The sequence below is a fragment of the Thamnophis sirtalis genome, unplaced genomic scaffold (genome assembly GCF_051295495.1).
Source record: "Thamnophis sirtalis isolate CommonGarterSnake01/CBP01778 unplaced genomic scaffold, rThaSir2_p1.2 scaffold_1, whole genome shotgun sequence".
Lineage (NCBI taxonomy): Eukaryota > Metazoa > Chordata > Lepidosauria > Squamata > Natricidae > Thamnophis > Thamnophis sirtalis.
Genome location: NW_028261381.1, coordinates 26915848 through 26942692, shown reverse-complemented (window position 1 = coordinate 26942692; position 26845 = coordinate 26915848). Strand labels below are relative to the sequence as shown.

General features: G+C 39.6%; 1 protein-coding gene across 2 annotated transcripts in view; it reads right to left on the bottom strand.

The window, feature by feature from the left end:
• LOC106541401 (sodium channel protein type 2 subunit alpha) overlaps positions 1 to 26845 on the bottom strand; it is a 66450-nt gene that overhangs the window by 15484 nt on the left and 24121 nt on the right. For both annotated transcript variants that reach the window (XM_087709530.1, XM_087709539.1), the window contains exons 12-17: positions 25389 to 25521; positions 21640 to 21878; positions 20855 to 21028; positions 17516 to 17872; positions 14185 to 14634; positions 2814 to 2931 (exon numbers count right to left, since the gene is read on the bottom strand). In XM_087709530.1, the coding sequence (XP_087565656.1) occupies positions 2814 to 2931; positions 14185 to 14634; positions 17516 to 17872; positions 20855 to 21028; positions 21640 to 21878; positions 25389 to 25521 (1471 nt within the window). The remainder of the gene's footprint in view (positions 1 to 2813; positions 2932 to 14184; positions 14635 to 17515; positions 17873 to 20854; positions 21029 to 21639; positions 21879 to 25388; positions 25522 to 26845) is intronic.

Sequence of the window (26845 nt, the reverse complement as noted above, 5' to 3'; positions counted from 1 at the left end):
AATATATCACCAATATACATGGCATTGAATTTGGAGAGCTAGAAAAGTGTGTGTGTGTGTGTGTGTGTGTGTGAGAGAGAGAGAGAGAGGGAGAGACAGACAGACAGACAGAGAGAGACAGAGAGAGAGAAATCTACTTGTTAGCTTTGTAGCCTGGAATATGTTTTACTTTTCCATTTGCAGGCATACTGCATTATTCCAATACTCTAACTGCATTATAGATTGCAAATTCTGAAGGATAAATGGCATGTATTTTCAGAAATAATTGTGTGAAGACCGAGGCTGGCAAAACGCCAGAAGACCAATACCAGAGAGTAACAACTAAATCATGGTACAGTTGCCTCCCATGTCCACAATTAAGAAATGAGCAACAAGAAGTTCATTACTATGTGAGAAAGAAAAAAGATATATGCAGTAAAATATAAGATGTAAGCTTTGCAGTTATAAATAGAACACTTGACTCTGCTGCAGCAATATTTATTATTACAGCTTCTTAAAACTGCATTAAGCAATTTAAGCTCCACCCTTGGCAATTTTGCTTTTACAGTTGCAAGAAAAAGTATGTGAACCCCTTGGGATTACGTGGAGCTTTGCATGAATTGGTCATAAAATGTGCTCTGAACTTCATCCAAGTCACAACAATAGAAAAACACAGTCTGCTGAAAATAATACTACACAAACATTAGATATTGCCATGGTTTAATTGAACATAATATGTAAACATTCACAGTGCAGGGAGGAAAAAGTATATGAGCCCCTAGCCTAATGACTTCTCCAAGAGCTAATTGGAGCCAGGGGTGAGCCAACCTTGACTCCAATCAGTGTAATGATATTGGATGTGTTGCTGACAGCTGTCCTGCCCTTTAAAAACGCACACCTGTTTTGGGTTTACTGGTTTCAAGAAGCACTGTCTGATGTGAACCATGCCTCGCAGAAAAGAACTCTCAGAAGACCTAAGATCAAGAATTGTTGACTTGCATGAAGCTGGAAAGGGTTACAAAAGTATCTCCAAAAGCCTTGATGTTCATGTGTCCACGGTAAGACAGACTGTCTACAAATGGAGAAAGTTTAGCACTGTTGCTACTCTCCCTAGGTGTGGTCGTCCTGTAAAAATGACTGCAAGAGCACAGCGCAGAATGCTTCATGAGGTAAAGAAGAATCCTAGAGTGTCAGCTAAAGATCTACAGAAATCTCTGGGACATGCTAACATTTTTGATGACACATTTGCAATAAGGAAAACATTAAACAAGAATGGAGTACATGGGAGGACACCACGGAGGAACCCATTGCTGTCCCAAAAAAAATATTGCAGCACGTTTGAAGTTTGCAAAAGAGCACCTGGATGTTCCACAGCACTACTGGCAAAATATACTGTGGACAGATGAAACCAAAATTGAGTTGTTTGGGAAAACATACAACACTATGTGTGGAGAAAAAAAGGCACAGCACACCAACATCAAAACCTCATCACCACTGTAAAACATGGCGGAGGGAGCATTATGGTTTGGGGCTGCTTTGGTGCCTCAGGGCCTGGACGGATTGTTGTCATTGATGGGACAATGAATTCCAGGGTTTATCAAGACATTTTGCAGGAAAACGTACGACCAACTGAAGCTCCGCAGAGAATGGATGATGCAACAGGACAATGACCCAAAGCATACAAGCAATTCAACAAAAAATGGCTTCAACAGCACAGAATACATCTTCTGGAGTGGCCCAGTCAGAGTCCTGACCTCAACCTGATTGAAATGCTGTGGCATGACCTTAAGAGAGCGATTCACACCAGACATCCCAAGAATATTGCTACACTGAAACAGTTTTGTGAAGAGGAGTGGTCCAAAATTACTCCAGATCGTTGTGCAGGTCTGATTTGCAAATACAGGAAACATTTGGTTGAGGTTATTGCTGCCAAAGGAGGTTCAACCAGTTATTAAGTCCAACGGTTCAACATACTTTTTCCTCCCTGCACTGTGAATGTTTACATGTTATGTGCAATTAAACCATGGCAACATCTAATGTTTGTGTAGTATTATTTTCAGCAGACTGTGTTTTTCTATTGTTGTGACTTAGATGAAGTTCAGAGCACATTTTATGACCAATTCATGCAAAACTCCACATAATCCCAAGGGGTTCACATACTTTTCTTGCACCTGTAGCGTCTAGAAACATGCCTCTCCACTTACACTATCATTGTTACTACTACCTCTTCAAGAGGTTGGTTATTTCTTCCTTATCCAGGTTAAACCAACAGTAACTAAATATATTTCTAGGGCAACTTTTCATACTTTCTCTACTTTTTTTTCCATTGACTAAAACATCTCCCCAATCTTTTTTGCCATCTGCTTAATAATACAAAGAAAATGAATCTACAGTAAAGTTCTTCCTTTGCAGTCTCCAAACAGCAAATTTACTATCCATATCCTGGCAAGTAAAAAACTGTCTGCAACTGAATTCTCATTTTCTAATTCCAAAAGTTACCACCAGTTACATCACAAGTGGACTAAAGTCTGAGTCCTTCATAAACTTGCTTTTTTCCTTCTTCAGAGGCCAAGAAATTGATTCCATAATAAATGACTGACACATAATCTTTCAGTAACTATCAGCAAAAATAAATCAAGGTCCACAGCAGTACAAAGATAATTACAAACTGCAGATTCAGATAAAAATTACTGGTGGTATCATATACAGATTAACAAAGTACATTTTGGTTGAAAGCAAGGGCTGAAAATGGCAATCATTTGCAAATTTCCCAAAATAAATTCACAATGAATACGCTCGATCATCACAATAAAGTTGGTCCCTTTGATACATACCATCAGTAAAACAAGGTTTTGGTTGTGGTGGGCCTTTTGCTGCAGCATCAGATTCTTTGTCTCCCACAGATGCGAAAATAATTGTGCTACCTTCAGTAGAGCTGCATAGACTTGTTTTCTGCAAATAAGATTCCACAAGGCATTTTAAAATAAAACAATATTTATTCTGAATGGAAGTTAAGCATGCAATTGTGATACTTTTCAGGGATAAGATGATTTCAAAGTTGAAGAGGACCTACTCTCTCCTGTTCTACCACCTCTTACAACAGGGGTGCCAAATTTGCGTCATCATGATGTCATCACGTGACATATCGCGACTTTCCCCCTTCACTAAACCGGGCATGGCAAGCATGTGACACATCCAGCCTGTGAGCCGTGGGTTTGACACCCCCATCTTACAATAATAGGCAACACAATATCAACAGTAGAGTCCTTCAAATTTCTTGGTTCTATAGACTCGAAATGAATACCTAACGTTAGAACCATCATTAAAAGGGACAACGAAGAACATTCTTCCTGTGTCGACTCAGAGGAATTATTGACTCTGTCATTTGTACCTCAATGACTCTCTGGTTTGGCACAGCAACCAAGCAGGACAGGTACAGACCAGGGGTGGATTCCGACCGCCATTATACCGGTTCGGTGCCTGAAAAATTTTGCTGGCCAAATCGGATCGAATAGGTAGGAACCCACCTCTGGTACAGACTTCAACAAATAGTTAGGACTGCAGAAAAAACAATCGCAACCAGCCTTCCATTGAGGATCTTTATATTGCACGAACCAGAAAGATGGCTGGGAAAATATCTACAGACCCCCTCACATCCTGGACATAACCTGCTTCAACTGATCCCCCTCAGGATACTCCTGTACGTCACTGTATGCCAAAACAACTAGACACAAAGATAGATCCTCCCCCATGCCTTCACTGCTTTTAAAAAAGTGTTGGCATCAATCTGGAGAGTTGTGTTATAGTCATCAATAAATGTTCCATTCTGTCAGTCACAATCCCTTTAAAAGAACAGTTATATCTCAGTCAATGATTTGGATTTACATTCAGCTCTTCCTCATATACAGTATATCTCCTGTTATCTGCTGAAGGCTCAAGCTACTCATAATAACTAATGGACATTTCAGATTAATATATGACATGGAGCAGCTACCTGAGCAAAGTTGGTGATAAAAATGGCATATTTTTATCACCACCATCCTGTCTGCTGTAGGTGCATTTACATATTGTAAGGTCAGTTTGCCACTTCTTATCATGGAAACATTTTGTTTAACTGAAATTCAGCCGAACTAGGAAAAATGGTGCTAAAATACTGAACAAGTGTCACAGGTGATAAATCATTTTTTTCAACATGGCCAAGGCAATACTGAAATCACTACAGTGAAAGATAACAAATAAATTGCATTCCAATAGCCTTGTTTTGGATTCTTTCTTGTTGAAGCACAAATGTGTCATTTCAGCACATTTTAAAACTATTTGTTATTTTGGTACACATATAGATAAAGATATCCAGATTGTTCCTGGGGGAAAAAATCAGATTGTGACTATATTGATTTGATATCTACCAATCTTGAAAACATCATCACAAATGTAAATGTGATTTAATGTAGCGTTCTGGGCAAGGACGGAACTGATACAAACTGGATAAACAATCGACATATATGAGTTTCCAAAATAAAGCAAATTAGTTTTGGTAATGGTATTTTCCAATCTGTTGTAATGTTATCACCATATAGTATAACATCTGAAATGAGTTCAACGCAACACAGCTGGATGAATATAATGAACAATGAAAGCATATTTAAAACAATATAGGATCATTCAGACCAATATTGCTGCAATCCAATTTTCCCTTTTTCAATTGGAAAAATACAAAATAAAAGATACAGAATAAAATATATTTTTATTTTATTCTTTAAAATAAAAATACATGCATTTATACATCTATTTTGTTTTTCATTCAGTTCCCCCTTCTTCTTCTTTTTTTTTAAAAAGGAAGCCCACAAGTATACTGTGAATGAAAACAAAATATTTATTTATAACACATGACTGTTTATCTGCCACAGCTTCACTGGGCTGCATTATCCAACCCACGCACTGACATTTCACAAGGAAGAGAAAGTAACTGCATCATCCAGCTACATGCTCTTCCTTGAAATTGTCTTCCTATAATTACCTGGGTGAGAAACAAACTACAGACTAGATATTCAAATATACAGTCTATGCTCTCCTAATGAGAACCACTGGAGTTTGAACACCTATGGCACAAGGCTGCATTCGAATGTTCGCTGTCATTTTTGCCAATACTTGTCCTAATCACTGATGGCCAGTTTCAAGTTTCAAGTTTATTAGAATTTGTATGCCGCCCACTCCCAAAGGGACTCTAGGCGGCTCACAATAGACAAGAAACATTTAATTTTAAAAAATAGAGATAAAAAAAATAAAAATACAGTATTAAAATTCATGTCACCCATTCCATCTAAGCGGGGCTGGATATCAATCAACAGCCACAGGCCTGCCGGAACAGCCAGGTCTTGACGGCTTTACGGAAGGCCAGGAGAGTAGTAAGGGTCCGGATCTCTGCAGGTAGATCGTGCCAGAACAAAAGTTGTCATAGGAACATTTTCTCTCATCTTGGCTGGGGAAGAATGCTACCAGAGTCAACACTTGGAGAAAGCCTATCAGCTGGTTGTCTGAACTGAGGTAAGTTTCTATGGCATTGTCGATTCCAAAAAGGGTGCTTATATGTAGAAGTGTGGAGACAATGGGGAGGCCAACTTGGTCAATAGTCCCCCCCCCAAATGATTCATTAGAAACAAGGTGGCGCAATGGTTAGAGTGCGGTATTTCAGACTACTTCTGCTGCCTGCCAGCTGCCTGAAATTTGGCAGTTCAAATCTCACCAGGCTCAAGGTTGACTCAGCCTTCCATCCTTCCGAGGTGGGTGAGGTGAAGACCCAGATTGTTGGGGGCAATAGGCTGATTCTGTAAACCGCTTAGAGGGGGCTGTAAAAGCACTATGAAGCAATATATAAGTCTAAGTGCTATTGCTATTATAACAATCCCTCCTCTGCATATTATTTAATCTTATGCTACTTTCTGAGGAAATGGAAACTCTGCCATTCAGACGACTAAAGAGCAGATAAACTGCTCTGAATACAAGACACTTATATTCAGTTCCTTGCCTGTTACACAAATGATTTGATGATGCAATATAAGAATTGCAAAGCACTCACAACAAGAGGTTATAAGCATTGTGTCTATGTTAAAATAATCATATATCACTTTCTTTATTATTGTGGGCTGAGCGGTAATGTTTTTGCTTCCATCATTCTAATATGGACATTTTTCTTACACCAAATGTTACAACAATGACTGGAGTGGACATATTCATTCTGAACTGGATTATAAAACAAAGGTAACAGAAAACTTTTAAGTAGCTAGATTTTCTATCATGCTAGATAAACTCAGATTGTTTTTAATTGTTGTTTAATAAATAGTTACTCCCATCTTCCTCTTTTTCCTTCAACCTTAGTCACTTTTCTGTTTTTCAGCAAAACATTTGAGAATGGGTCTGAATGGTGCCATTTCAGAGCGATAAAGTTCTTATTTCACCCTCTTTTCAACCTTTCCTCATCCCAGCTCTTCTTTCCCCATTATACTATTTTTCCTCCTCATCATTCACGAGTCAGCTTCTCACTAGGCCCTGCCTTTTTCCCTTTAAATTGAGTGTGGTACCCTGCACATATATCCTGGAGCTTTCCATCCCTGGATCAGACATAGATTTGTGATTGACTATGCCATCTTATATCAATCCCAGAAGATCATCAGTTGTAATAATCTCCCTGCTCAGTGGAAAAAGCCAGAAGCCAAGCCTGTTCTATGTTTGGGGAATAATAATAATAGTGTGGAACTGTGTCTGTTTCCTGAACTCACAGGAATCAGGAAATCCAATTTCAAAAATACTATGAAATGGAGTTCATCAGGCCAGCAAGGAGAGATAGAGTTAGAAGAGAAGGAAGAATTTAATGGTTCAACAAGAACTGTGAAAACGTGTTCTCCACCTTTTACACAAGTTCCTTGCTGTAGTTGGGCAGCTAAGGGAAGTGTCAAGAAAGGCAGAGGATTGGGGAGTGGGGCGGGGTGGTGAGAGAGAGAGTGAGGCAAGCCAGGACTGGAGAAAGGAAAGCATGGGGAAAGTGAAAGGGAGGGCATCAAGGATGATAGAAATAATACAAGTGCTTGAGTGATACCTCTGTAATGCCATAACATTGGTAGATGAAGCTGGGATGCTGTGAGAGGCTATGCCTGAGCAGGCCACCTAAAGATTCTGAGTTATGAACCCAGAATTCTAATAAAAATTAGAGAATTTGACTTTTTTTTCTAGGTTATGATTGAAGATGGAATTACCTCAGATACTTTTCAGGATGGGTTTTCCTCTTAATACCTATAGTAATAGTTGTAGTTATAGTTAGTCATTGTTAGTATTGTTAGTATTGTTTTATACTTATCAAAAGACCTAATTGTTTCCTCAAAAGGCAGCAGGACAGTCACTTATACATGTAGCAATCATGTTATAAATGTCAGCATTCCAAGTATCATGTAGAATTAAATCAGAGTCCAAGGCAAAACAATCCTTAAAGTTCCAAATTAATAAAGCAGACATCTTAGCACATCTTAGCAAACCTTGAGTGGTTTATGGACAAAAACTTTAATTCGTACCATCATAATCTGTATGCAATTTATTGTTTTCTACTCTAAGGCTAAGCAAAAAAAATCTTCAACTTAAAAAAAAAGCTCCAGTGAATATACCGGTAATAGAAAATTAAATATCACATTAGAATTTTAAGATTGTAATATTCAATTATGTTATGTTCAGTAGTTCACTTCCTATAGAAAAGACCATAGACCATGCATTAAGATGCTATGTAACAATAGTCAGACATGGTGAATATTGATCATTGATCATGCTGTAATGCAAGTCACATGACTCAAATACTAGATCAATTCATACATGTTTCTATTCATTTGCAATGGATGGAAATGGCAGATATTGTAAACCGATTATTAGCATGCATGCCAGTCAAGTGTTATTCAACATGGAACATGTAGATTTGCTAAGACAACCTGTTCAAAAGAGGTGACACAGGATGATCTGCCTTGTTTAAAAGCACTAGAGGTGCATTCTTGATTGATCCTGCTTGATTTAAGTCCTGTGAGAAGTAAGAATGATAGGAAACAGGATTGAAGACACAAATAATTGGTTTCTGTTTCAGTAAATGTGATGAACATGGCTTCAAATGCTTCTACTACAATATTCAAAGAAAAAAATCTGTGAAAAGTAGGACAAACATAGCAAGTGAATAAACACTCAATTTTTTTAAAGTACACATTAGGAATATTGCTTGCTGTGGCTTCTGGTATGAGCCATGCCTGACTGAAGACACCTGGGCGAATAAGGAGAGATGACAATTACTGTGAATAACTAAAGATGAGCCTGTAGATGAGGCCTTCCAATCTCTCTGGGGAAGAGATAGAGAGATCACCATGAGTGCTCTGAATGGCAGCTTCTTTCTAGGGGATCATAAAAAATATATCTCCCACAGGTTTGAGCACCAGGAGCTGAGGGAGACAACATCTTTGCTCCTTTCAGCAGTGGAGCCTTTCATAAGGACACTAAGTCAGCAGAACTTTCAATTTGGAATTGTTCAATTTAACCATTTTATGAATATTAGAGATCTTCAAAGCAGGGAGCTTAATTTGAAACCTGGTAAGTTTTACCTTATTTGGATTTAAGAAATTTTAAACAGAGATTAAAGAATTTAAAATTATATACAAAAAAGCAGAAGTAATGGCAAAAAGCAAAAAGAAAAAGAGGATTTAATAAAGTTTTAGATGGAGTGGGAGACTAGAGAGATTTGGAATCTTGATTATTTTTGCTGTACGATTTGAAATATAAGTATATAATTTATTCAATATACTTAGGGAAAATGATTGAAATGGAACTAAAACCCAAATTAGAAATTGAGGCTCGATGAAGCCTGCAAATGGACACTAGAGGGAACTAAAAGACCAGGCTAAAGTGGCTAAGCCAATTATAATTTTATCTTATCTGTAAGGAAGTTTGTGAAATATGGACTGAAATATTAATAACTAATATTTCTGTAAGGATACAATTTTAATTGGATAAACCTTTGGAAGATACAGAGCCACCCCCTCCCCCAGACATTATAGAGTCAGGGAATGGAAGAGAATAAAATCGAGATTATTAAAATAGGAAGACCAAAGGCAAATCAAGAAAATCTGGGCATGAAATAGCTCTGACAAGAAATCCTGGACAGTGCCTCTTCACGGTGTTGGAAGAAATGTCCATCTGAGTTCAGTTCCAAGTGGGAAAAAGACACTGAATATAATGGTGGCTATTTGGAAAGATGGTTTTAATGGTAGACAGGACCACATGGCTTGAAGTCCCGGGGAAAAAAACACATGGGTGAGAGAGAGAGAGAGATTTATACACTGTTGAGCTTCCTGTTCCTGTGTAAGAAATATATCCCATTGGATACATTGTCAGACTCCCAGGGGGCAGGGGTCTTACCTAACTTTGTAGACTGTCTGTGTCCCAGGCTTGGTTGAGCCTTGCTGGATGCTGTAATCTTCCCAGGTGCCATGTGGTGAGATGGGTAGAGGGCTAATCCTGTCATGTCCTAAGGGCCATGTCTTAATCCCATCACCCTGGAGCTGAAGGAGGGGGCAAGGAGTTGCTTTGTCTTTAAAACATGTTTCTCCTTTTCTCATCCAGGGAAACATAATCTGCCTTTTTAATATTTCCTAGAATATTTCATTCTTCTAGGAGAGGGGTGGGTGCTAACTTCCTACAATGGGATTTACAATGTAGGCTGGTAAAACCTTTGATGACTCCTTTTAAATCCAAAGAGTGATGAAATATCAAATCCTGAAATGCCATAGGAATTATTTAAAAGTCAAGATTTGCAGAGGGAAAAAGAAAGAATACGAAGTTGGACTATTTGACCAGGGATAAACTATTTATTTGATTTTCTGGCAAAAGTCCCTAATGGATTTTTTGCTGAATTGGAATTGAAAAGGTGACGATTTCTAGATTGGGTTTGCTTACAAAAGTTAGGCTATAGGAAGATGATAGGGTTTTTGGTTTTTTTTGTAACTTTAAAAGACGGTGAAAAGTTAGCATGCTAGCTTATTCTTGGTTGGAAACACTTCATTATTGTATTTGTTGCCTTTTTTCTCTTCTTTATTCTGCACCGTTTGGACTTTCTTTCTTCTATTTTAGTTTACATTCATTTTTACTATGTTTATTACTTTTTTATAATCATATAGCAATAGAGAATTTTTAAACATATTCATATTTGCTATAAAGCAAATTGAAAAATTCTATTTTTTAAAATTCTTTCTTTCTGCACTTTTGCTTTTCTTCTTCTTTATTTGCTGTTTCTGTACTTGATTAGCTTGTGTCAACGTTCATGTGTTTTGTAAAATTTAAATATTAAAAAGTTTTACTATGTTTATTAAAGACTTTGATACAATTATCAACAAAAAGGAATACTGGCAGCTGTGGAAACCTCCACAGAGCAAATCCAGGAAAACGTATGTCAGTCCAGAACAAGTCAATTCCAAATAGATGAATCTGTGCATTACACTTTTGTACAGGGTGGAAATTTTCCTTTTGAAAAACTCTTGTAGGATAAGGAAAGAGAAAGTCAGTTATGCAACTTTGGGACACTCCAGCAAACTCACATGGATGCTGTGGGATTTTAACTGCTTAATAAACAGAACTGGGAAAAATAGAAGTGAGTGTGAGGTATGTTAGTTGCCTTGAGTTATTTATCAAAATAATAATGAATACATAAATAAAATACGTTCATTATATTAGACATGTAGGATAACTCGCAGTAACCTTCAATTCCCTTCTTTTCCTGTGCATCTCTAAAGTTGGATATTGAACCATATATTATACAAAGATGATATTCACAATCTTAATCACAATAAGCAAAAGCAATAATGTGAATAAAATTTGATCTGAAGCTGAATTGTTTCCATTAATCTAACAAAGTCTTAAGAAAAGTTTGTCTGTGTTTGTCGAAAGCTTTTCAATTTGGAGCAAAAAATAAAATAAAATAAAATTGTTCATCCACTGTTCTCTTGTACCTTATTCTCTGCCCCTTACTCTCATAATCATGTTGGTATCAAGTGCCCTTTGTGACTGAAACTAGTTCAGCAGGAGAAGATAATGTATAGTACTAGAACATCAAGTGGCACTTGACCTAAATTGAAAATAAATTCTGTTCATTAACAGGCTTTTGGCAAGAATAAAGTGGCCCTCCTTTAACAGTTTGCTAGATGGTTAGATAAAAAGAAAGGGGTTGGCAGAAAGAGGGAGAAAAGGGAAATGGCGTTTTTTGGCTCCAACCTCAACTAGCCTCATCTCCTGCAGCATTCAGGGTTTGCCAACAACTGATAAACAATGAAGATGCTTCTCTACTTGGAGGACAGGATACTATTTATGTGCACAAATAGAGAAGTGAAGGTGAATAATAACATCCCGTGCTCAAAATTCTTGGGAGAACGAGGAAGGCCTACTTATGGAGGAAAAGACACCTGGTATTTATTTATTTATTTGTAAAATTTATTAGCTGCCCGCCTTTCCACACTAGGGCAAAATCCTACTTCCATAATACAATCTCCCCATTAGTTTGGGAAGATCTAAGTTCAAATCCATCCTTAACCATGGAAGCTCACAGGGTGACATATGATTAGTCTCTATTCCACAAGACCATTGTGAGGGAGAAAAGATACCTACTGTATTTTTCAGAGTATAACACGAACCTCTTTTCCTCAAAAACGCTGAAAATCTGGGTGCGTCTTATACACTGAATACATCATTTTTTGCCTCCCGAAACCCCGCCCCCTTCACCAAAATAGCACACCCTTATGGAGGCTTTCAGAGAGCTTCTGGGGGCTGGGAAGGGCAGAAATAAGTGAAAAACTGGCCCTTTTTTGTCCCCCCCAGCAGCACTCTATAAGCCTCCATAAGGCTATGCATGCAATTTTTTTGGCTGTTTTTGAGGAGGTTTGCAGACAGCAAAAACTTTTTTTTTCCTTTAGGAAAGCTCATTAACTGATTGATGAGAATTACATTGATCAAGTGCTGTGCCAGCAGAAACAAAGTCTTAAGGTGCTGCAGATTGTCAGCGATTTCCTTCTTCGGCACATGGATAAATACACCTCTCTCTCTCTCTCTCTCTCTCTCTCTATCCCTCTATCTACCTACCTACCTACTCTCTCCCTCTCCCTACCTATCTACTGTATTTCTCTCTATTTCTCTCTCGCTATCCCTCTACCTACCTACCTATCTACCCTCTCTCTCTCCCCCTCTATCTACCCACCTACCTACCTACTCTCTCTCCCTAACTAGCTACTGTCTTTCTATTTCTCTCTATTCCTCTACCTATCTACCTACACACACTCTCTCTCCCTCCCTACCTACTGTATTTCTCCATCTCTCTATCTCTCTCTATTTCTCTCTCTCTATCCCTTTATCTACCTACCTACCTATTCTCTCTCCTACCTACCTACTGTATTTCTCTCTCTTTCTTTCTCTCCCTCTCTATCCCTCTATCTACCTACCTACTTTTTTTTTAATTTGCCTCTTCAAAACCTTGGTGAGTTTTATACTCTGAAAAATACGGTAGGCAGATCAGTTTGAGTTCCTGAAGGAATATAAATCTAAATAAATAAAATATTATTACCTGATTGTTATTGTAATTAGTGTTACTTCGGTTAACACTAACCTCAACGGGGCCATGCGTCTAACTATTTTCAAAATGTTGACTAGTTCCTACTTCAAACACAACAGCATTTTATATTCATCCATTTATTAAGTCAAGTCATAGCCCATTTCAGCATTTTGTTAAAGATATATTTCTTAGATCCGTGATGCCGAACCTATGGCACGTGTGCCACAGGCTCCACATGGAGCCATCTCTGCAGGCACGTGAGCCATCGCCCAGATCAGCTCCACTGTGCATGCGTGCATGCCTCCTGCTGGCCAGCTGATTTTCAGGTGAATTGTAATTATATAGTGGGAGTGGGGAGGTTGCATGCGTAGGTGGTAGTGGGATGCGGGCCTCCTCCTCCTGTGCCCCGTTTTTTGTTCCAGGAGGCTATCATGAGCAGGGGGCGGGACCTGTAGGGGGGCATTGGATTATGGATGTCAGCACTTTTGGCACCCAAGGAAAATAAGGTTCGCCATCATTGTCCTAGTATTTGGGCTGAAAAAAAAAGTTTAAATGTTACTGCGGTTTCTATGAAAATCCATTATGAGAAGTCAGACTTCAGATATTGTGGTCTCCCTATACTATAGAAAGCCAAAATCTTTTCCACACATACTTTTTGCCTATTAAAAATTGTACTTGACTCTTTTTTAATGATTTAACTGCAATATATTTTAATTTCAGACATGATAAATCTTTTGAATACACAGCTAGTTTCAGATTGTTTGAATTATCCTGGGAGAATTACTTGCCTTATCAAACTAAAAAATTTCTGAACTAAAGTAATCTTCTAAGCCAAGTGCCACTAGAAGTCTGAGTTTTCCTGTGAGTTTTCCTTTTGGGGCCTGTCATATTTCCTTTTTTTCCCCTTTAGAGGGACATCTTGAACCTACCAAAATGAGTCACCTTGATGAACCTAATCCAGACATTGATTTGAAGTTTATAGATTCAAGAACAGCATGTTGACAGAATTCTTCAATTCTGAAGAATGCTCCACACAGCATCTCCGCCCTAATTTTCAGACTGTGTGAAATCTGTACTTCATTCAACTCTTTGCAGATACATTATATTTTATCTGTCATGTGCACTTAACAATATGCAGATACATGTTAGGTGCCATTTTGTGAATGAAAGGACACATACCATGCATAGTCTTGTACTACATGATCACAAGATAATTAGGTTATCACTGTTTAATGATCACAAGTCAATATTATTATGTAGATAAAAACAGTAATTTCAATGAAACCCTAACGTACCAGCTTTTGACACAACAGAATTCATAACCACTAGACAAAATTTCTCCAGTTATTTATGCCATTTGTGTACTCATATCATTAAACAAATGAAGTAAATTGCTGCAACGCTTTTTCAATTCTACTGGCCGTACATGAACAGCACCTCTCCCAATTAGTCCAATAAAAAAGAGATTTCACTTTATTGAAAAATTAAGAATCCTTTAACAGATTTAAGTCATAGAAAACTAATGGCACTATGGTATACACCGAAAAACAACTCAAACATATAAAACAGTATTACTGTATAAAATAATGTCTTACTTCTTTGGTTTCTTCAACTTCGGATATGCTGGTAAGTTCCTCTGTGTTGAAATGTTCAAAATCAGACTCTCCCACTGCTATCGGTACAGTCACAGTAAGATTTGGGTTGTTTATGAATGACATGTGATCAGTGTTGTCCACGCAGCTGGTAGTCATTCTAGGCCTCTGATAGCCAAAAGTTTGGTTGATCTCCACTATGGTATGGTTGGGAATGCACTGATCTTTCTTATCGTTTTGTTGATCAGCTGCACTTAATCCAGAAGTGGCCTTGCATCTTTGCAAAAAAACAATTTGCACAAATTCACATATCTTCCTCTTTATGTAATTTATTCCCCTCTGAATTCTTGATATAGCAATCTGTAGATTATTTGCTTCAGTTTCCTGCTCTGGAGCAGCAAGGCTGTCTGAACTGAAAGAACTCAATAATAATGCCAGGAAGAGGTTTAGAAGCTGGAGGATGGAGTATGGAAATAAATTAATTAGATTTCCCCCCCTCTCTAGTTAATCATTTTGACTTATTGTTTTGACTTTCTACCAATTGCATGCATTCACCTTTTAGTTTCTGATCATAGTAAAAAAAACAAAAAAAAAACAATTGCTGATACTAGGTTTTCAACTTTGGCAGACATGAAATCAAATTTGCTTGCAGGATTTGTGAGTGGGGGGGAGGGAGGGGAGTCTTTAACCAGAATAGGTCATAGTAGATCAATCCATTAAAAAAAAATTCTATAATAGGATGTAAATTAGCTGGTTGGTAACACCAGATCAGCACTGTTTTTGAAGATAGAACAGGATGGTATAATGGTTGGAAAATAACAAATTAACTTCTAGAAAAAAAAAGCAAGGAGAATCTGTGTGATGAAAAGAACTGAAGCAACACAAACATATAACTAGAATACAGGTCTGCTAATACAGTCCAAGCGAGATACGTTGGGAATCTTTCTCTCTCTCTATCCACAGGTGACTTTTTGAGCCAATGTATTTTCTAAAACATTTGCACACTTTCTTCTCTGAGATCACAAGTTTCCCTTCCTGTTGAAATTAACCACAATAATTAAATTTATGTCTATACTACCGCCCTGAGTCCCTCAGCCGCCCTGAGTCCCTTTCAGGGAAAAGGGCAGCATACAAATAAAGTAAATTCAAATTCAAATTATGTCTGTACTGCAAACTATGGATAGTTAAAACATAGCATAGTAGTAATATTTTAGGCAAGTAATAGAATATTCTTGCTTTGTTTATGAAGCCTGTAAATGTGCAATTTAATTACTTGAAACAAAAAGAAGACTGCCCACCATATTTTTGCAATTACAATAGAGGAAATCGAAGGTACAATATTTGAATTTGAGATGCATAGACTTTTAAGTTTAGCATTATGCCAGAATCGATCCTGTGCCCATCACAGCACTTTAAGACTGTGACAGCTATCTAAAATTGCAGAAGTTACAACAGCACTAAAAAAAAGTGATTTTTCACCCTTACGACCTTTGCAGCATCCCCTCAGTCACTTGATTTGCATTCAGATGCTTGATAACTGATTCAATTTATGACCGTTGCAATGTCCTGGGATCATGTAATCCCCTCTTGCGATCTTTTGACAAGTAAAGCTAATGGGGAAACCAGATTCACTTAACAACTATGTTACTAATTTAACAACTGCAGAGATTCATTTAAGAAATGCAGCAAGAAAAGTTGTAAAATGGGGCGAAACTCACTTAACAAATTTCTCACTTAGCAACATGAATTTTGGGCTCAATTGTGGAAAGATGTAGGAAAGACTACCTGTAGAAGGATCTTTGAAATTCCCTGTAACTTTCTGATTATTCAAAAGACATTTGAAAAGGGTATTCTTAGTAGCTCTCATGGATTCTAAATTTTGGTGGGAATGTGTGACAGTAGTTTTCTCAACAAAACTACTGTATTTTTCGGAGTATAAGACACACCTTTTTCCCTCAAAAAAGAAGCTGAAAATCTGGGTGCGTCTTATACACTGAATTCAGCATTTTTTTGCCTCCAGAAACCCTGCCCTCTTCACCAAAATGGCCGTGCATAGCCTTTAGGAGGCTTTTACAGTGCTCCTGGGGGCTGGGGAGGGCAGAAATGAGTGGAAAACAGGCCATTTTTTTGTTCAATTTTGCACCCCCCAGCCCCCAGGACTTGAGTTGAGTTTATTGGTTTTGTATGCCGCTCACTCCCGAAGGACTCCGGGCGGCTCACAATAAACAGGGGAGGGAATAAATAAGACAATTCAAACAATTTTAAAATCCACAACAGTCACAATTAAGACGGGGCTGGGAGCTTTAACAGCCCCCAGCCTGCCGGAACAACCAGGACTTAGTAGCTTTACGGAAGGCCGGGAGGGTAGTAAGGGTCCGGATCTCCACGGGGAGCTCGTTCCAGAGGGCCGGAGCAGCAACAGAGAAGGCTCTCCCTCGGGGGGTTGCCAGCCAGCATTGGCTGGCAGATGGAACCCGGAGAAGGCCAAGCCTGTGCGATCGAATTGGTCTTTGGGAGGTAATTGGCAGGAGGTGGTCTCTCAGGTACCCAGGTCCGATGCCATGTAGGGCTTTATAAGTAACAACTAGCACCTTGAAGCGAGTCCGGAGACCAATGGGCAGCCAGTGCAGCTCGTGGAGGATAGGTGTAACGTGGGTGTACCTAGGTGCACCCACAATCGCTCGCGCGGCTGCATTCTGGACTAGCTGAAGTCTTCGAACACTTTTCAAGGGCAGCCCCATGTAAAGCGCATTACAGTAGTCCAGTCTTGAGGTTATGAGGGCGTGAGTGACTATCTGAAGTGCCTCTATAAGCCTCCTAAAGACTATGCATGCCATTTTTTGAAAAAAATGGGCCCCTTTTGTGAAAAATGGACTGTTTTTGCTCGTTTTCGCCCCCACCCCCAGGAGCACTGGGCCTGTTTTCACAAAAAAGGAGCCATTTTTGGGAGGTCTGCAGAGTGCAAAAACTTTTTTTTTTAATTTGCCTCGTCAAAATCTTGGTGCGTCTTTATACTCCAAAAAATACGGTAATTAGCTGACCTCATCAACAATAAGAGTTGTATAGTATCAGACAACACAGTAGAAACAATCCCATAACAGCTGTATACAACAGTGTCTACAAATACTTATCACCAGGTGCTTTTCAAAAGGCAACTGGACTTTTTTTGTTTTTTCCTTGAAGACTGTTTTTATCAGCTCTGAAGAAGCTTCTTGGCTAAGAAGCAAAACGTCTTCAAAGAAAAAAACAAAACAAAGGAAGTCCAGTTGCCTTTTGAAAAGCACATTTCGGACAACCATGAGCTGAATAAGTGAGAATCTCCATAGTTACTTACCACAAGGTTTCCAATCACCATCACCATCATAAAAACTGTCAGGCAAAGGGGTTGACCTGAAACCTCCATACAGTCCCACATGGTTTCTATCCATTCTCCACAAAGAACTCGGAACACAATCAAGAATGAGTGGAAAAAGTCATTCATGTGCCAGCGTGGAAGTGTACAGTCTTCTGAAATTTTGCATTTACACATGTCATAGTTTTTACCAAACAGCTGCATACCAACCACAGCAAATATGAAGACAATGATAGCGAGTACCAAGGTCAAGTTTCCTAAAGCTCCAACTGAGTTCCCAATGATCTTTATTAGCATGTTTAGAGTTGGCCAAGACTTTGCCAGTTTGAACACTCGAAGCTGAAAACAGTAATGAAGAATTCATATGTAAGAAAAATGTATATAATTTATATAAATGAGGAATTGGTACAGGCTGGCTAAAATGCAGAGAACCATCAGATCCACTATTAGCTGTAAATGTGTAGCCTATGAATTTTTTTCATTCCTCTGATACCCTTTTATGACATCGCAAACCCTCTCAGATTGCAAATCTGTCAATTGTCAGCAGTGGGATTTTGTTGGTTTTGTCGTTCTTATTGTTAATTGACTCTCAGAATACTTTAAAATTCTCCAATCCACTTTCAAAAAATAACAAATCAGAACTCTGCTTCTATGTCACCATAAAAGTGAACCCCATTTTACCAAAACCTGTAGTTGAAATAAACACAAAATAAAGAAAATATTCCACAGTGGGAGTGGGTGAGGACGGTGTGCCCTACTCTACTTACATGTGTTACATACTGAACAATGGGCTTTAGTTACAGTTCTGAAAACACAGACTTCTTTAAGTAACAATTGCCAAACCAAATACATGTTCCAGTTTTCCTAGACTCGCTTTTTAAAAAATTGTTGATGTGCATCTGATTGCTAGCACGAATTGAACTGAATTGAATTTATTGCATTTATATGCTGCCCTTTTCCCCGAAGGGGAAACTGAGAAAATATATTAATGCTTTAAAAAAAAACCCACCCAAATCATCCAATATTCTCTCTTTACCGGTAGCAATTTTTGGAGGGAAAACTAAGGTTTCATCCAAAGACCTTCCTCACCACGGCATCAAAATGATTGTTAAAGCCGAGGTGGCGCAGTGGTTAGGGTGCAGTACTGCAGGCCACTTCAGCGGACTGTTATCTGCAGTTCAGCGGTTCTAATCTCACTGGCTCAAGGTTGACTCAGCCTTCCATCCTTCCGAGGTGGGTGAAATGAGGACCCGGATTGTTGTTGGGGGCGATATGCTGACTCTGTAAACCGCTTAGAGAGGGCTGAAAGCCCTATGAAGTGGTATATAAGTCTAACTGCTATTGCTATTGCTAAATCTTTTTGTAGAGTTTGTGCCCTTACATAGAACCGCCATTGTAGAGTCAGCCTGCTGCTGAATCAAGGCTGAAGCCAGATCGAGATGATCTATCAAGTGTTCCTCTTGGAAACACATTACTCCCTTGCAGGAGGACTCTGAGGCAGGTCAGTGATTTGCAGGACTGCCCCACACAGGCTCCCATTTGGCCATGGATCTTGCTGCCTCTGTGACAATTTCTGCTTTGGCTGAAGGAGACAACAGAACATGCCAACAATCCAAACTGTTTTTTATTTCATTGGTTTCTACCGTTTCCCTGAAAATAAGACCTCCCGGATAATAAGTCAAATCGGGCTTTTGAGTGTATGCACTAGAATAAGCCCTTCCCCGAAAATAAGCCCTGTGTGAAAATATTGCAACACAGCAGTAGCCATGAGGTGAACCTGCTCACCGCCTCCTGCAGCTCAAAAATAATAGGACCTCCCTGAAAATAAGGCCAAGCACTTATTTCGGGAGCCAAAAGAAAATAAGACCCTGTCTTATTTTCAGGGAAACACAGTAGTAGCTATTTCAGAAAGTTGCCATTCCTTCCAATAGCTGCTGCTGCTGTCAATAGAGCAGGAAAACAGATAGGAAGAGTTCCTTCAATGTCCCTGCTCCTCTGTCTGGCTTCTGCCCTTACTTCTGTGCTTCCCCTAGCAACATAAACCATTGTCCTGTAATGTGAATGCAGCAATTTTTGCAACTTTGTTTTGGAGGTATTTTATGAATGCTATGGAGATAATGAACTATGTTTTCTTTCCTTCTCAAGGATGAGGAGAAAATATATAGTGTGTGTTTGTGTATAGGGAAGTAAGCCATACACTTGGCAGCCTTGTAACTGAAGGGGCTTGCTGCTAATCCGTCTGAATGCTTGTGAAATCCAGGCTGTAATCAATTCCAGAATGGCCTAGGCATTTCTTCAGGGAACTCTTTCTGGGAAATACAAAGCTTCTCATTCTGCTTCCTTTTAATCTGCCTTTCCTATACCAAACACCTGCCTACCACAGAGGTTACTTATGTTCTCTATTGTTAGAGCCCATGTAGCTAGATGCTATTAATGCTGGAAACAGAATAGTGATCTCTCTCTCTACATTACATATTCTCAGAAGTGGTATTCAGCCGACCGGTTCGCCTGAACTGGTAGTGGAAATCGTGGTTGGGCCTGTCCACCTGCCTTGGCTCTATGCCATCCTATTTATACACCTTTTCAAGCCAAAGCGCATGCACAGAAGACCAAGCGCATGCGTGGATGGTGCATGTGCAAGAGTGAGCACGTGCACTCACATTTGCAAACCAGTGGAGAAAGTAAGTGAGTACCTGCATATTCCACATAGGTTTTCTATTCTAGTAAGAGTGGCTAAAATGCTTTCTTCTGAGTATACTGTAGATCCCTCCAATATTTTCAACTTATTCCAGATGAAGGGGATTTTTAGGGGGAAGGGGGTTGCTTCATCCAAAATGCACATCCTAAACAGGGAGTTTTCATTCTCCCCTAATCACATGGGTATCATGTCATGTGATGGATTGCAATATTTTTTTGCCTTTGAGGAGTTGGGGGGAGGCGTGGCTTACATGTGACACATCCAGCCAGCGGGCTGCCAGTTTGACAGGCCTGCCTAATCAGAACCCAGCAGACTATATAATGACACTGCATCAAATAAGCCTGTTTCCCTATAAGAAAATAATTTTATATATGTATATTCCATCCAAGTGTTTGCAAAAACTCTAATGAAGATCTTGGTAGGTTCTAAAATCCTAGTTTGGCTTTTCTAATATAAAACTTCTGCTCTATTATAACAATCTCCAAATAGGATAAATGGAGTCTGTCAATTCCAAAGATATTAGGTCTTCCTGCTTAAGTTAGCTAATCTGCAGGTATCTTTATCCTAAGAAAAATTGCAGCTATGCTGGGGGAAAAATATCCCTCTGCAGGTCAGATATTTACCAGTCTGAAAGATCTTAAGACTGACAATCCCTCCACATTTTGAAGGCCCAGCTCCATTAAACTCAAGGTGACAATGATGCTATCAAAAATATTCCAGCCTTCTTGGAAATAATAATAAGGATCCATAGCAACTATTTTGAGGACCATCTCTGCAGTGAAGATTCCAGTGAAAACCTAAATGTAGAATGCAACAAGTTATTCATTCCCATAAAAACATCATGTATTATTTTGTTGTTTGTAGGCATACAGGTCAAGAAACAATACTTGAAATACAGTGGGGGAAAAAATGTTTAAATCTCATTTGTGCTCCAGCTCCAACTGAGGAAAGCCATGGCTTGACATAATTTTAAAAGAGCTGAAGTACAGGAGAACTTACATCAAAGCACAGGGTATGAACCATGGAAAGGTTTGTTGAAGATAACATTAACAACTTTCAATCATACAAAAGTAGCCTCCTAGATGTGTAACTTCCACAATTTTCAATTAGAACAGCACTCCCTCCACAGTCCTAAGGTTGTAACTATAATTGTGAAAAAAAAGGAATGGGCAATGGGAAACACATATTCCATAAAATAGACTCGAAATTTAATCTCAGGAAGGATTTCATTATTGTAGTGGAAAAAACAATATTTGCTCTATTGATGATTCCTGCTAAAGAGGCACTGATGTCTGGCTCAGATTTATATTTTCAAAAAGTTTAGAGAGATCATGTTTGGAAAGCTTCCTTAGAATTTAGCAGTTTTATGAATTATAAGATAATTTATATTTATCATTATTTGACTTACCAGATTTCCATTTTTAAGAATGCTACTGAAGGAGTCGTCAATTGGATAATGTTCCATGCTCATGAAGAGTGTATTTAAAATAATGCAGATAGTAATTCCAAGATCAACAAATGGATCCATCACAATTAAATGAATAATTTTCTTTATTTGTAACCACCTATCAGAACAATTCCAAATCAAGTACTTGTGGGCAAACTTATACCAGCATGGTGGACATTTCTGTCTTGATTCTTCAAGTTCTGAAGGAATTGAAAACATTTAAAAAAACCACCTTATACTGATTTCATGATTTACATTCATTAGAAAAGAACGTCATTAAAATCTGATTTGCAGGTTCATTTCTATGAATTTTCCGTCATAGCACATTTCAAATACTGCTACTTAAAAGGGCAAACCTATTTCACAGATATTGTAACAATTGGTAAGACAGAAAATGAAGTGGTGGATATTTTATGTATTTATTTCCATCACACAGAAAAGCAACTGTAAGAAGTGCACCATTTAAAAAAACAAACTACTGTACCATCAAGATATTAAAACAATTACAATTAAAAATACATCAGGCAATATTAGTATTTATTAAATAGACAAAAAAAATGCTGCAACCATTTTTTTAGACCATCATTTCCTTGAGATCCTTAAGTAGCCATGTTTTGAGGGACATATGGAAGGATATCAAGGAAGGGGCCAATCTCACCTCAGAGGTGAGGGGGTGGGGGTGGTGTTTCACAGAACGGGCATCACAGCAGAAAAGGCCATCTCTTGGGTCACACTAAATAAACCTCTTTCACAGATGGCAGATGTAACCGGGTGAAGGTGGTCCTTTAATTAACCTGGCCCCATGCCATGAAGGGCTTCAAAATCAACATCATGAATTGTACTGTAAGCAAACTGGTACCAATGAAACTTACAGAGCAAAGATGTGCCATGTGCCATTCTAGGGCCGCACATCAAGCCACCATATTTTGCACCAGCTGAAATTTCCAGATACTCTTCAACAATAGCCCCATGTAGAACTCATTACAGTAGTCCAACCCAGGACATGATCAGGGCATGATTCTGTGTCAGTCACTTGTGAGTGGAGCCTCTTTCAACAGGAACAGGCACATCCCAAAACTGTATATAAAAAAACCACTCTGCACCATCTATCTCAAGCATGATGACTGGGAACATGATAGCACCATCATGTCCCACTTGGAGACTCTATGACCTGTACCTCATTGCTCAGCTGCAGCCATATCAGAGGACAATGAGGTAGGGCTCTCAGATGCATATGGAGAACTGTGTATTGATCTAATTGTAACTTCCATTCAAACAAAGTGGTGTGTAGAATTTGTTCCACCCTCTGTTTCTTCCTTACTATAACAAGATACCTAAATTAAAATTAGGTGTTAATTAAGGCTTTGTCACGGTTTATTCTAGTACTTGAAAAAAATCTTCTATAAACACATCCAGTGTACTACTTTTTTTCCAATATCAGTATACTTAAGAGGGAGGACTTCACTCTCAATCTATCCATCTTCTTGATTTTCGTTCTAATTTAAGTCTTGCCTGTAGGAGATGACTGAGCTGGAGAGAGGGGTCAAACACGTCATCAGTCATGAGTTCCTGCGTGCCTACAAGAGATTTAAGGCCAGCCCCATCTTGAATGCCTTTCTTAACTCCCTCTACTTTCCATTAATAGCTCATATTCTTGTAGAAAGCTTGAACTTGCAATAAATCTTTATATTCATTTGAACTGCCTGAAATCTCCTGATTTCCCTGGCGCTGGACACTACCAGTTTTAACGGCTTATCATTTTGTAAACTGCCCAGAGTCACTTTATTTGTGGGCAGCATATTATAACCAAACAAGCAAACAAAGTTCACATATACTATTAAGAAAAAAAAAGCTACCTTGAGAAACATGAGATAGTTTGATTGATTCTCCTAAAACACACTGAAGGATGCATGAGAGGGATTTCAGGCCCACCCAAGTGAATTGTTTGACACATTAGATCAGGAGTGTCAAACTCAAGGCCTGCAGGCCAGATCTGCTCCTTGGGTGCTTAGATCTGGCCTGCAGGGCCACCCTTGAAACAGTGAAGGACCGGCCTGCAGTGTCTTTGCCAGCCGAAATGGAGCTCAGGAGAGCCATGTGCATTTTCGCTAGGAGAGGGTTGCCAGAGGCCATCACAGCCAAAAATGGAGCTTGGGAGCCCATTTTCACTGGCAGAGCGCTCGAGCCACCGCAGGCTCCCCTGATACTAGTGATGTCAAGCTGGCCATACCCCCCGCCCCCCGAGATCAAACACAACCCTATTTCGGCCTTCTAATAAATCGAGTTTAACACTCCAATTAGCTTTGGATCGTGAATGGTCCAAATCAGCAATTCTTAATTGCTTCCACCTAAATCTGTAGCACCAGCCAGGAACACCTAAAGCCAGATACACTTTTTGCAATGATGGCATATCAGCAGACCCACAAAGACCCACTCTTCAAGAAAATGGAGTGTTTTTTAATGTTTTACAGGTGTTATGCACATCCTGAATTACATTTTGTCTATTGATTCCGAAACTCTGCAAAGCCTAATAAAGCACAGGATTTTAAAAAAAAAAACTTGATTAGTGTCTCATTAGTTTTATAAAGCTAATATACATAACAGGAAAGTAAACCAAAGTTTAATACCATGTTTCCCTCAAATTACGACATGTCCTGATAAGGCGATGCCATATTTTTCCTGTGGGCAAAAATATACGCCCTCCCCCAATAATAATCCCCTAGACAATCCCCCCCCCCGCTCCAGCCAGGAAGAGCACCACTCACCAACCTAGCAATAACCCAAGGCGCAAGCCATAAGAGCCGGGGAGGCAAAGGCGCACACATTGAAGCCTTTGGGATACCGCTAGGTTGGTGGGTGGCGCTGTGCCCAGCTGGAGCGGGGGGTTGCCCGGGAGCTGCTCTAATGAGCACCCACCCGGCAACGCCCCTTTCCAGCTGGACAGAGCACCACTCAGCAACCCAGTAATATCCCAAAGGCGCTAAGTCGCGTGGCGCTCTGCCTGGCTGGAAAGAGAGGTTGTGCGAGAACTTGTTCTGCCTCCAGCTCGCATGCCTCCCAGCCTCACCATGCCCAGCTCTCCCTGCAGGGCTGGGCCAGGGCACCACCACAACCATAGAGCATAGTCCCAGAGCGGCCGCTGCTGGAAGACTCGACAGCAGATCTCCAGAGTTTGGAAGGCAGTTATGGTTGGAGCATGGCGGAGGTGGTGGCAGCAGGGCTGCAGCGCCAGCAGCAGTGGGGCCACAGCAGTGGCAGCGCCCTGGCACGGCCTTGCAGGGACAGCTAGGCATGGTGAGGCTGGGAGGCATGCGATCTGGAGGCAGAACAGGTGCTCGCACAACCTCTCTTTCCAGCGGACAGAGCACCACGCAGCTTAGCGCCTTTGGGATATTACTGCGTCAGTGAGTGGCACTCTGCCCGGCTAAAAAGGGGGGTTGCCGGGCAGCTGCTCATGAACGTGGTCACCTCATGGCGGCGACAGCGCAACACAGCCATTTGCCCCTGAGACTGTGCCCCGCTCTTCGGGCACCCGCTCACAAGACAGCAGCCACCCGGCAACCCCAAACAAATAAGCTCCCCCCTCCCGTTAAGAAGGCCCAAGCAACATTTGGGGGCTGGTCAAAAGAAAATAAGGCTCTGTCTTATTTTCGGGGAAACACGGTAGCCGATTTACTAGGCTAGGCACACAGCTATACACAGAGACCCACCTTCCATTGTGTTTGTGATAATGCTTGCTATGCTCATTGCTCTTTCCCTTATGGTGGGGTCTTCTAGCAAATCCATCGATATCTGAAAAGAACTGGATCGCCTCTTTTTGTTTTCCATCTCAGAAGTAGTAGGCTACAGTGAAGTAAGAAGACTAAATTATCAACATGATTATGGAGATGTATACTAGTAATATAACCCAACACAACTAACTTCAGGAAGTTCATGGTACTGCACATGCACCTGAATCTTTCTGTACTTCTTAAGATTAAACATAAGTCAACCATAGAATGTATTTTATGCTTGTTATATATAACTAACTAACCCTGCACCTCTACAACAGGCCATTTTAGCCTTTTAGCTTAGAAATGTCCCATGAGCAGGCTTGCATCTCAGGAGTTCTTGAGGGCTCATGTGCAAATTGTGTATGTTATTTTGAATATCTCTCTTCTATAATAATTGAAACTACATTTCAAGTTTCCCAAAGTCGTGCTTGGATCAGGATTACGGATTAGGTTCTTGACCCAGATTTTACCAGGGATCAATCTATAGCAGGGGTGTCAAACTTGTGTCATCACAGCAGTGTCATGTGACGTATTGGGACTTCCTGCTTCGCTAAACCGGGCATGGGTGTGGTCAGCGCATGACCCATCTGGCCCATGGACTGTGAGTTTGACAACCCTGATCTATAGCCTCGTGCAGCACATTTTTTAAAATTTAGTTTTGCAGATCTTCTTTGGTTCAAGTAGAATCTGTTGGCATAGTTTCCTGCTATTTTGAAATGGAGTATATATAAAAAAACCTATAATGTAAGGTAGGTTTTGGTTTCTAGAAATGCTGATGGCACATAGACAAATATTAAGTAAAGAAAATGAAAAAAGTTAAAATATTGCCCAATTGAGTGGCCTCACTCAACACTATGCCATTGCTATCTCATTGCCTTAGTCCCATTGTCTTCTATGTTCTGGTGAATACGAGTCTTATTTTCTGTAGAACTGTAACACTTACAATTGAAATGATTGTGAATATTAGATTATATCTTATTTCCAAGACACAAACACGATATATGTAAATCAAAGCATGAAAATTCTTACTCGAGGTTAGAATAATTCATTTTATGTTCAGATAACCTGACACCTTTCACTTGGGAATCCAGAAAGAAAAATTAGGTCATGCAACAAAAGTCATTTCAGCAAACAGCATTATGTTTTTGAGCCAGTGCTCCTCCAGGCCTTCAATCCATTGTGAACAATTGTTTAAAAAATCAATAACAATCTGTTTCTAAGCCGAAGAGCCAGCACTGTCTGAAGATGTCTCCGTGGTCATATGGCCACCATGACTAAACACCCAAAGTGCACAGAACGCTGTTACCTTCCCACCAAAGTGGTCTCTATTTTTCTACTTGCATTTTTACATGCTTTCAAACTGCTAGGTTGGCAGAAGCTGGGACAAGTAACGG